The sequence below is a fragment of the Apodemus sylvaticus genome, chromosome 13 (assembly GCF_947179515.1).
Source record: "Apodemus sylvaticus chromosome 13, mApoSyl1.1, whole genome shotgun sequence".
Classification (NCBI taxonomy): Eukaryota; Metazoa; Chordata; class Mammalia; order Rodentia; family Muridae; genus Apodemus; species Apodemus sylvaticus.
In genome coordinates, this window is record NC_067484.1 from 39,740,025 (window position 1) to 39,752,558 (window position 12,534).

General features: G+C 43.6%; 1 protein-coding gene across 1 annotated transcript in view; it reads left to right on the forward strand.

The window, feature by feature from the left end:
* The window catches only part of Fbn2 (fibrillin 2), a 213,492-nt gene that overhangs the window by 180,509 nt on the left and 20,449 nt on the right, over positions 1-12,534 (forward strand). The window contains exons 49-55 of the mRNA XM_052155291.1: positions 767-892; positions 1,501-1,653; positions 2,746-2,811; positions 3,142-3,267; positions 3,878-3,997; positions 4,982-5,104; positions 5,551-5,682. Of these exons, the coding sequence (XP_052011251.1) occupies positions 767-892; positions 1,501-1,653; positions 2,746-2,811; positions 3,142-3,267; positions 3,878-3,997; positions 4,982-5,104; positions 5,551-5,682 (846 nt within the window). The remainder of the gene's footprint in view (positions 1-766; positions 893-1,500; positions 1,654-2,745; positions 2,812-3,141; positions 3,268-3,877; positions 3,998-4,981; positions 5,105-5,550; positions 5,683-12,534) is intronic.

Here is a 12,534-nt window from a genome sequence, read left to right on the forward strand (position 1 = left end):
TTTCTTGAAGTTGTAGTATTTAGTCTCTTGAATAAAATAACCCACTAAATAAGCATCACTCACACACACACACACACACAGACACACATTCTGTGAGAGAGACAGAGACAGACAGACTGAAAACCAGTGGGAAAGATTCCTTATTTTAAAATGTCACTCTGGGCTTTGAGAAATGAGAGTCTCATGGTCTCTTTCCATTGACCTGGGTCATCCAGTACAATGAGTCACACGTTTAGAAGGATAACTTTGGTGGCAGTGTGAAGAGAAGAGCAGAGAAAAGATGCAGACACTAGTGAAGTAACTGGGTGTTACCCGAAGCTGTGTAGAAGGTAACAACAGAACAGGAGGCTACACACTGGACTGTAGGCATCAAAAAGCCAGAGGGATCCCCAGTTGGGTTTCCTAAAGAGGTGTTTGAGGGAGGGGGGGGGGGTCTGTGTGTCAGTGCCTTTTGAGTACCCTGAGTTTGTGAGGCATGTATGCCAGTCATGTCAGATAGACAGTGAAGTCCCACCCATAATGCTCAAGGGTCATGACCCGGAGGTGGGCGTGGGAAACTCTGACATGTGGCTGGCTGAAGTTGGATATGGTCTTTCACTTTTAAAGCAACAAATTACCTTAAAAGGGTAAATTCACTACATATATAGTGCCATCTGTAGTTCCATTAGTAAATATCTTTTAATTAATGACTGTTGCAGGATGGACACATAGATTATTTTCAACTGTAGTGAGGCATATTGATTAACAAACTCTTACTGTTCTGTAGATATAAATGAATGTGATGAGGACCCCAACATTTGCCTTTTTGGTTCCTGCACCAACACCCCAGGGGGCTTCCAGTGCATCTGCCCCCCTGGCTTTGTCTTGTCTGACAATGGGCGGAGATGCTTCGGTAAGCGGTGGACTGACCTCTGTCACTGTCTTTCTTCATTGTGCTAGGGCTTTCTTATGATAAAATACGGTCTACTCCTAATAGACCATAGACAACTGCAACCCAGACTTCTCAGGAGCGTCTCAGACGGACAGCCCATAGAACACTCTGTTAACATTAATATATACTCTCTGATTTTATGCTAAAAGAAAAATTGTCTCGCTGTACTGTTTTTATTTCCTTACTGGCATGGGTTGTTATTTATCAGTACAGGAGTTGCCTCGGGCATAGTTTAATTTACTGAAAGTTAAATTCATTGTTTTTATACAGCTTTAATGGATCAGTGAAAGGGGGAGACTGTGGGAATCATGTTCCCAACTGAGACTGATTTTACAAATCCCTAAACACATCATAAAAACATTTTAGATATAATAACATTTTGTACACGGATCAGTTTAAACTAGCAAATGAAAGTGAGCCACGGAGAACGCCCAGGCCTGTTAACTACTGAGCTCATGTGTGCCCTGTGTCCTGCCCCTGAGAAACGTTTGGTCAGAACCAGTCGTAGCCATATTGTTCTGTCAGTCTAAAGAACAGTGAGGAGCTGTGCTGTTTGCTTTTCCGATCAGACACTCGCCAGAGCTTCTGCTTCACCAACTTTGAAAACGGAAAGTGTTCTGTACCCAAAGCCTTCAACACCACCAAAGCAAAATGCTGTTGCAGCAAGATGCCAGGCGAGGGCTGGGGGGACCCGTGTGAGCTGTGCCCCAAAGATGATGAAGGTGAGAGCAATGGGAGAGAGAGAGAGAGAGAGAGAGAGAGAGAGAGAGAGAGAGAGAGAGAGAGAGAGAGAGAAGAGAGAGAGAGAGAGAAAGAAAGAAAGAAAGAAAGAAAGAAAGAAAGAAAGAAAGAAAGAAAGAAAGAAAGAAAGAAAGAAAGAGAACTTTGTGTTGAGAGTGTGTGGAGGGAGAAGTTATACCTTTATATAGAACTCTATCGGTGGTCCACTTGGCAAGACTTCCCCCAACATTCACATACAACATGTGTGCACTGAGACTACCCATTTCCCTTCCCTTTAAGCATTAGCACTACTTGCTTCCTGAAGACTTTAACTGCAGAGGCCTGGGCAGAAGAGGCAAGAAGAGGGTGGAAACTAACCTCCACATAGCTCCACAAGTCCCAAGTTGAATGCACCAAAGAGTAGCTTGGCAATAGAGTGTAGTCCTAACACCAGCAAGGCTAGAGTTTAATCTTTACCATCAAAAAGAAAGACAGAGATAAGAAGATCCCATGTTGGTACAATTTCATGGGCTTTGGTTCTCATAATGTTACATAAGATTCTGAGAACTAAATCAACACAATGGCCCAAAAGTCTCCAAAAGATCCATCAGCACCAATGGATTGCAGAGTAACTCCTGGTGAGATCACCCTGGGTAGGGTCCCTAGATTAGAAGTGGTGTCTATGTATAAAGGACAGGGAAGTTTTTGGACCTCCTGGTGTTAGGCAGAGACAGAGTCCCCAGGTTGGTGGTACCCTAGTAGAAGATCAGATATCCTCTTTGAGTCTGCTCAGGGTTGGCTATTAAAACGAAACAAAGCAAAACAAAACAAAATGGCCAGGTACAGTTGTGTGAACCTTTACCCACAGTACCCAGGAGGCAGAAAGCAGGCCAATCTAGTGACTGTAAGGCCTGGTCTACAGTGCAAGTTTCAGACTCTATTGTAAAAAAAAAAAAAAAAAAAAACCAGACTGGAAAAAAAAAATGAAAGAAAGAAAAGGAAAAGAACACACTCCTGTTAAGGGTGGATTTGTGCATCGTTAACTGCTTCTTAAAATGGAGCTCTTGAGTGACGGAGACTCTCTTTCTCTGTAGTTGCCTTCCAGGATCTGTGTCCCTATGGCCATGGGACAGTCCCTAGTCTCCATGACACCCGGGAAGGTAGGCATTGGCACACTTTATTTTTACTGTCACATTTTATAAAAATAGATAAATTTTTCATTTATTTTATAAATCATGCTAGTTTTAGAATGCCCTATAGTGTGTTATAGCTAAAGAATGATTTTAATAGTTTATGAGCCATATATATATGTATATATATATATATACATACATATAATGTGTATCATATGACTATACTGATATGTGAAATATCTGTTTTTCTGACAAAAGAAGTATGTGTTCCATTCATATTAGATGTGTGCTCAGGAGCTGTGGATATCTTAGCATATCTTTTTATATGAGTAAGCTCATGGGAGTATTATATTTTAGATGTCAATGAGTGTCTTGAAAGCCCAGGCATTTGCTCAAATGGTCAGTGCATCAACACTGATGGATCTTTCCGATGTGAGTGTCCCATGGGCTACAACCTGGATTATACGGGAGTTCGCTGTGTGGGTGAGTATTGGCTGTTTTCTGTAGTTCGGATGTCCTGTTGTATTCTCCTATCTGCCCAAAGGCCCCTCGGGTCGCCTTAGTGGTGGTGGTAAGATTTAGAAAAGCTAGATGAGCTGGCGACATTTTCCCATGCGACTTGATTCATCATGAATCAAGATGGAGTTTCCTAGTATCTGTCTTTAACCAAATATACAATATCTAAGGCCTTGGGATGTAGTTCAATGATAAGTTACATTTGTTTTGCATGTACAAGGCTTTAGTTTGATCCCTGGCATTTTAAACAAGCAAACAAGTGATAGATAGATAGATAGATAGATAGATAGATAGATAGACAGACAGATAGATCTAATTGGCAAAGCCTGAGTAGGAGAATAACTTCTTGAAGCAGATGTCCACATACAGCCTCTGAGTTTGGGACTTGCAGAAAGCATTACCATCTGGGACTGAGATCCTTGCAAAGTGGCCCTTCAGGTCACTTTATGTACTATATAAAGGCTGACCAGGGCCAAAGCAAAGGTGCTTGGGGTGTGGGGTGGGGGATGTGTCACCATGCCCTTGCAGATCCTTGAAATGTGTCTGGGCCTCCGTACGGCTTACTCTTGTCTTTCAGACACTGACGAGTGCTCCATCGGCAATCCCTGTGGGAACGGAACATGCACCAACGTGATCGGGAGTTTCGAATGCAATTGCAATGAAGGCTTTGAGCCAGGGCCCATGATGAACTGTGAAGGCAAGTCCTCCTGCTTTGAGAATCATCTGTTCTCTTTGTTTGAGAATACAGAATTAGTTTTTGAAAATTGTCCCCACCTTTAGTTACTGTGTTATTCTCCTGTTCATACTCATCATGTGTACAGTTTCTGTCCCCTCATCAAGCAGTGATGGGGGTGGGGGTGGGGTTCTACACCCTCATCTCCTGACAGCAGATCCTGAGTGACCCAGGGCTAGCCTTCACCATTTCCCCTTTCTTTAAGGCTCGGTTATGTTTTCTGTATTTTCACGGCTTCTCAATACATTGGTCAACTTTTAATTTATACTCTGGATATTGGGAACAATACACCGTGGCCTCGGTTACATAATGTTCATGCTTTTGCTTCCTTTAGCAGAGTTAACTTGCGTAGACATCATCACAGCCTGCTCATCCCTGTGAAGGCTCAGGCTTCAGTTCTGCTCTTGGAACCTACAGGCTAGCTTCTTTGGGTTTTGTCCCAAGCACACACAGTACAGTCAACAGCCTAGGCTGTGTACACCGAAAGGAAGAAAGTACACTCTTTCTCTTTTCTGGTGCTCCTTTTTCAGAACTTCATTCACTCTGGAGCACCATGGTGACCTCAAGATTGTGTCTCCTGGAGAAACATATAAAGAAGTTTAGATTTAGCTATCAGGCTGCCACTGGTAGCCTGGTCATCTGTAGGGCAGATCCAGAGAAGGAAAGAGGGAGGGAGAGGAACCAATCACTAATGATAGTCCTTGTAGTTTCCTGACTCTAAATTTTTACTCATCACCAACACTCCAGGTAGATTTTGTAATTCTTCAGCATATAGCCATTAACTTACTGGAAAGCAGCTTTTCCAGGTACTATATTTTATGTGCCAAAAGTAAAAGTCCTGATACCTTGTTGCTTCCTATATGATCCATGAGAAAACACATTAGTGTTTCTTTAAAGAAATGATTAAGAAGGCAATATGTAATGAGCCTCGCCCATTTCTTTGGCCAGACATCAATGAGTGTGCCCAGAACCCGCTGCTGTGCGCTTTCCGCTGCATGAACACTTTTGGGTCGTACGAATGCACGTGCCCAGTTGGCTACGCCCTCAGGGAAGACCAGAAGATGTGTAAAGGTAAGGCCACAGTCCAGGGGAGAGCTGCAGCTTGGTGTGCCTCCTGCTTCACACATTGCCTTCTCCTGGGCACCTTTCTCAGATGGCTACAGGAAAAAAAATGTAGCGGCTTTGCTGTAGACTTCCTCTCCTAGATAACACGACACTTAAAAGTCTGTGGGTAAGATGGCTGGAGCATCCAAGTTGCTGTGACACGCCCAAACCCTTCTTACAGCAAAAGTCACCCGTCTCCGAACTCATATCATGAGCCAGTCCTGAAAGTGTTATACATCTAGACTAGAGCCAGCTGCTCAAAAGACTATCACACCAGATGACAACATGACAAGAGTCAGAAGAGAAGAAGTGTGACTGGAGAATTGCTAACACCTAGCCCACTAAACTGAATGTGCTGTCTTTCACTGTCCGCACCCCCCCCCTTTGATGCATTTTTAATAAATGTTTTGTAGATCTGGATGAATGTGCTGAGGGGCTGCACGACTGTGAGTCCAGAGGCATGATGTGTAAGAACCTGATCGGCACCTTCATGTGCATCTGCCCCCCTGGCATGGCCCGCAGGCCCGATGGAGAGGGCTGTGTGGGTAAGTCCCAAGGGAAGGTCTCCCTCCGCGTGCGCGACATTCTCGCTCCAAGCCAGAATGATCCCAGAGGAGCTAAACCTGAGCCGGCTCCTTTCCAAGCTGTACTGAGGCTAGCTTTCGTGATCTCTGATCTCGGGGTCCAGGGATCCAGAGCTCGAGAGGCTCTGGATCATGCGGGTGGGGTGGGGGGAGGGTGGTTCATGCTGCTGGAAACTGGGGTGGAGGGGTTTCTATTTGTGAGCCTCTGTGAGTCTAAAGCATCAAACACTGATGTCTGTGAAGTACCTCTACTCACGTAGTCAAATGAAAGTTTAAGGTTAAGGGTCTCACCTTGGTCGGCGTCCTCCTGTGAGTGAGAGGGGTAGCTGGGAAGCAGCCCGGCAGCAGTGTCTCTCCTTGTCTCCTAACACACTGGAGTTTCAACACATTTTCAAAAGGATGAGGTAGAACTGTTACTTAATAGCCCGTGCCAGTCTGGTCTCCTGCAAGCATGTCAAAGCTACCGCAGTCATTATGTGTCCTTCTTTTCTAAAGTGCTGTCGGTCACCTGAGGCACTGCAGCTCACGACCTGGGCTTCTTCCTCCTTAAGAACAGGGACTGTTTAACTGAGAACCTGCTACTCCACTACCTCGGAAAAATGAGGTTTTTGTTTTGTTTTGTTTTTAAGAAACAGCAGTCATTAATAATTTCCTGTATCTTCAAAACTGAATACAAAAATAAAGGGTAAGATTTCTTCAAAAAGAATCTCCACACAGTTGCCTGGTACTCAAAGTTAGAACAGGGAGAGCCTACAAGTAAGTGGACACTAGGAACGCCTATAGGGGACGGGAATGCTACAAGATTATATTGTGGTGACAGTTGTGTGAGCCCGTAATTGACCAAAAACCATTGAATTGCGCATTTACAAATTGTACGGCATGCTAATTATACCTCAGTAAAGCTCGTTTTAAAAACTGAAGCAACCACAGGAAAAGAGATACAGGGCGTACAGTGTTATGCTGTTTGTTCTAACAAAAATAATAAAGGGATGAAACCAAACTACCCATCACAGACACATAGATAGATGCATGGTTGTAGATTTATGCTAGAGAATTTACAGAGCTGTTAAAATGAGTACGATAAATGTATGTGCGTTCGGATACAGAAATAACCATAAACACAGAGCAGAACCATGTAAAATAGCATGCCATTCTGTAAGAAACTGCATGTAATAGTGTTTCCTGTAGGTGCCTACGCAAGCATGTTGAAAACATAGGAAGCGCTTTAAAAAGAGAGATCATGGGTCACCCCAGGAGCTGACCACCCAGAAAGATACTTCAATTAGAGGTTATTAATCTAGAGCGGTTTTTTTGATCTTTATCTGAAAATTTTGATCTTTGACAGTAGTGGATTCCTAAAGAACATGTATAGATAGCATCGACCTTAAAAATGCAGCACCCCATAAAATTCTGCCTAAAAGTCCAACATATCTGCCCTCTTCCTGCCATCCACACCGAACTGCCTTTGATAGTGTATAAAGAAAAAGAGGTTGTTTGGGTTCACGACTACAGACTGCCTAGTCCATCGGCCAGTGGGCCCAGTGCTTTGAAGCTATGCCCAGGCACCTCGCTACAAGAGGGAAAGCACTCATCCCCCCAAACAACAACAGAAAGGCTGGAGAGAGGCTGAGGCTGGGGTCCCATCGTCCCTTTCAGAGACAATTCCCCAGTGACCCCTGCACCCTCTTACTATGCCCCATCTCCTTGAGGTTTCACCACCTCCCGGTAGCACCATCTGGTGGCCAACCTTTGGCATGTCAGCCTTAATCAATATTCACACTATGGCATGAAGTTGTCTTGTGACTTAAACTCTTATTTGCTGAAGATCACTTTGTTGCTGTTCTTGTCCTTTTTTTTTTTTAAGTCCCACGTTAGGAGTTTAGTTACACAGTGGTTGATTCAAAACCGCTATCCACACAGTACCTGTCAATTTTTAAAGGATTCACCTAGGCTCCAAAGTCAAAGCCTATGCTCCTCAAGTCTAGCACAAGGCAAAATTGTGGCAAGTGTGGATAGGAGGAAAGAACCGTCCTGATTGCTGTACCTAAGGCACCGGGTTAGAGCACGTGATCCCAGGTTCCGGCGCCACAAGCTGGAGCCATTATGGTAGGCCTCGGGGCTTGAGTCTTTTATTGTGTATTTTGACGATAGACTGTACAGATTTTTAAAAAGTTTGTCAGATCCTCACGCTTTTCATTATAAAATGCTGTGGGAAAGGCCATTATGATTTTGCATTTAGAAATCCCACACAAATAGCAAAACACTATAAAAAATAAAGTGTTTGTAAAATTTAGGATGTAAAAGTCAAAATGAAAAACACAATGCGAGACATCAGAGTCCAGGGAAATTTCTCAGAATCAATTTTCATAAAACTGTAAACCTTGACAAGCAAAGGACTTTACAGAGGACATAGAAAAGCCCCCACAAAGAAAATGGTAAAGTTATCCAGAGGTGGAAACTTGATCCTGCCCTATATTGTAATCAAACTATCACTTCTTGAACAAATCACGAGTAACAAAATGTAATCATTAGAAAAAAAAAACATATGAAGATGATTAAATTTGGTCAAAAATGCATTTATAGGCATCTGAGGTTGTGATTTAGAAGAAGGCAGGGTTCATTTTAAAGATGGGATAAAGAGATATCCTCCTCGACCTTGAAGATTTTAGAAATATCCTGGGAGGGATGCGTCCTGGACTATCTTGCCTTAAAAAACGAGCCACAGCAGACAGTGATGGGAGTCTTTAGGCGGTGGGTACAGTTCCAGCCACGATGCAGTGGTTTGGTGGTGTCTTATCCTTCAGACTTTGTTCAACTATTTTGAAACCTCTGTTTTCAGAGGTTTGCTTCGATCAGGGGCCTGGTGGATGAGAAACATTTTTTGTGCAGGCCCATTCCACCCTGCAGTCCCCAGAAAGGCAGGTGTGAGAGATGTGTTGGCAGGATGCTGTTTAATTATAGACAAACAGGTCCAGACGTGGACATTTCTAGAGAGAGGATGAAAGGTCAGGGACAAAGCAGTCACCAGAGAGTCTAAGATTTAATGTGCTTCCTGACTCCGACTGCCGAGATCATCTGATTTAGTATAATGCCCCAGGGACAGAAAGCATGACAGATTTATTGAAGATGTTTGTAATATATATATGAGTTTAAAGCATAGATTACACTTTACACTGTTGACCTGCTGGGTTACTTCAACAAGACTGAACAGTTTATACAAATATTCAAATAATGCAGAGGGAAAGACAGGAAGGAAGATAAGAAGTGGACTCAAGACAATCGGAAGAGAAGGATGATTTGGAAAAATTGCTTTAACAATCTCTGAGGAAGATAATTACAGATCCCTGAATGGTTTTAAAACTATTGAAATGTGGAAGAAAGGGCAGTGTAATGATGGAAGCTCAGAAAAGAAATGGGCCCACACGAGTTTAGAGACCTCTTTAGAAGCAATGGAGTAGAAATTAGGGGGTGGGATGCAGGAGATATGTCTCGGCCAGTAAAGATGAAGTGCAGGCATGAGGACCTGAGCTCAACCTGCAATGCCCAAACAAAATCTGGGCACAGCAGTGCACACCTAGCCTTGGAGAACGGAGAACAGGATTTCTGGGACTTGCTGACTAGCCAAATGATGAAAACCAGGTTTAGGGAGAGACCCTGCCTCTCTAAAAGACAAACTGGGGCACAAAGGAGGAAGATACCCATGGTAACTCCAGCCTCCGTGTGCACCTGCACACTCATGCACATACGCACATGTGTGCACACATGAAAACACATCTGCATGCACATGTGCATGTGCACACACTCACAAAATAGAATGACAGAAAACACAATTAGAAATGTGAGTATAGACCAGATCAGTAAAATGCTACAAATGGAAGACAGGTATCAACAAGAAACTTACAAATATAATCCCTTTAGGAAAAAAAAAGAATACTAAGCAAATAAAAGATAATAGAGTATATTTGAGTATTTTAGAGAAGTTTTTAGGGAAAAGATTTAAATCTCCATCAAAAAGAGCACACTGCCTTGTGAAAACCCTTACACAAGAGTCATCCATTAGTTTAATTATATTTAGGAAACAGTCACCATGTTTGTGGTGCTGCCAGTACAGAATACATTGGTTTCATTGGAGGTCAAATCTCTCACTTCTTCCCTGGTTTGGGAAATGGAGGCATGGACAGAAAGGAACAGACAGACATGGTAATGTCATATAGTGGTACTTACGCCTTTTAAGGAAAATAAGGTTTTGTGATTGAATAGGAGAGACTTTAGAGAGCGCCTCGGGGTTTAATGAAGTGGCCTGGGGACTGTAACATAGACTGAAAAAGTAGAGAAGTGTTGTAAGAATGTCATTCCTGTGGCAGCAATGAAGGGAGACTTGCTGGAGCATGTGCTGGAGTATGGCAGGGGATGGTCTACAGGGAGGCCAAAAGAGAGGCAGGGACACTGTGGTCACAGTGGCTTCACGACGAGAGCCTGAGGGCCACGTGCTTTGTAAGGCCTTGGATATGCCATGAATGTGAAGGAAAAAGCAAAAACCTAGTCGTAAGTCTTTGACCAGCCTTGTAATCTTGTGTAAGCTAGATTAACTGTGTCTCGGATTGCTTGCACTAAAAGAAATTATAATCATAAGGACACTTATTTCATAGGATTGTTGTCGTGGCTGATTTAGGATAGTGCTGAGCAGATAGTAAAAATTCAATCAAATGCTTTCCCCTCTAACTGGCATTGTCCAAGAACTCTAGCTGCCCCGTAAGGAGTCCATTTCAAAGAGGAAGAAGCAGAGGAAGTGATGTCACTTAGGTGGCTACTTAAAATCATCCAGACTGGAGCCACGGTTACATGTGGACAGATCTAGGAAAAAACAGTAAAAGAATCAACCTCTGGGATTATTGATGGCTTATTGACAGGATAGAGAAAGGAAAAAAAAAGTATAAAAATGAGAGCGTTAATTGAGTAAGTTGATTGGATGGTGTTACTGTAAATTTCTATGGAAAGGACTAGAAAAAGCAAATATGGGTAGGAGCACAAACTGTGGGGTGTGATGGATATGTGTGCCTGTAGGGTGTGTTGATGTGTGTGACTGTAGGGTGTGTTGATGTGTGTGACTGTAGGGTGTGTTGATGTGTGTGACTGTGGGGTATATGGATGTGTGTGACTGTAGGGTGTGTTGATGTGTGTGACTGTGGGGTATATGGATGTGTGTGACTGTGGGGTATGTTGATGTGTGTGACTGTAGGGTATGTTGATGTGTGTGACTGTAGGGTGTGTTGATGTGTGTGACTGTAGGGTGTGTTGATGTGTGTGACTGTAGGGTATATGGATGTGGGTGACTGTAGGGTGTGTTGATGTGTGTGACTGTGGGGTGTGTTGATGTGTGTGACTGTAGGGTGTGTTGATGTTTGTGACTGTGGGGTATGTTGATGTGTGTGACTTTGGGGTGTGTTGATGTTTGTGACTGTAGGGTGTGTTGATGTTTGTGACTGTAGGGTGTGTTGATGTGTGTGACTGTAGGGTGTGTTGATATTTGTGACTGTAGGGTGTATTGATGTTTGTGACTGTAGGGTGTGTTGATGTGTGTGACTGTAGGGTGTATTGATGTGTGTGACTGTAGGGTGTGTTGATGTGCATGACTGTGGGGTATGTTGATGTGTGTGACTGTAGGATGTGTTGTATCTTTTTCATATCCCATTGGTATTATTACATATACAAACATATCTATGAGGCAGAGGTCTAAATTGCTGACAAGTGCATATTGTTTAAATGACCATGGAATTGACGTGAATACCAGGAAAGGGCCGTAGAGAAGAGGCGGCATTTGAGAGCTGCATGTTCCACTGTTTAGTGCTGTTGAAAACCCATGGGAAATGAAATCAGAGTGACCTGTAAGAAAGGAGACACGCTGTGGGATGCTGTGTTATCTTGAGAACGTAGAGAACTGAGTAGGCAGTAGGGAAGGCCATTTTGCAAGGTGGTACACAGAATGGAAGTGTCAGATGCAGAAAGGCAACCTGACAGTTGGATGTGGTGGCCTTTCAGGAAGTGTCACTAGAAAGAGTGCAGCTAAATAAAGCAGAGAGCCAGAGGTGGAGGGCTGGGCAGGGAATTAATGTCTGTACCTAATGAAGAAGATGTGACAGTAACCGTGGTTGCCGTGGTGCAGCTGAGAGATGTTCTGTCCTGGTTTGAGCTTTAAGGTAGAAGTTACTGGGGAACGTACACCAGGGTGAGATTTCCCGAGAAGGGGGACCTGTGAGACCTTGGTAGGCAAAATGAGGAGCTGGTCTTAGAAGACACCAAAGAGGCCTCAGCTGGTGTGAAGGGGAAAAAAAGCTGAAGGGGGGGGGGGCGGCATCACCAGGCGGCTCCCAGCAAGACAGTGGCAGACACTTCGCAGAATTACGGCTTCATGGACTCACTGTAGTGGGATTGTCCACAGAAGTCCAAATTCCACGGTGTCCAAACTCACAAATGAAACGTGAACTGTCCTGGACGCCATTCTCCTCTTGGTAGTGCTGCTGTGGGTTAGACACAGAGTAGGAAGAGGGGGTGGGCACAGCCAAGGACAATAGTTGGTGGTCCTCGTGTGTAGAAATTTTCTAAGGAGAGACGGTGGATGCTGAGACTTAAGATGCCCTGGACACTGTAGCACCACACTGAGGTGCACCCTATGAAAGCTACAGATTTTAGCAGTGGTGGAAAATCTGACTTTTTGAAAAACAGAAAAACAAAAACAAGCAAACCAAAAAAAAAAAAAAAAAAAGTCTCATTGCCAGTGGTAGTAAAGCAAAGTAACAGTAACAGTAAGAGTTG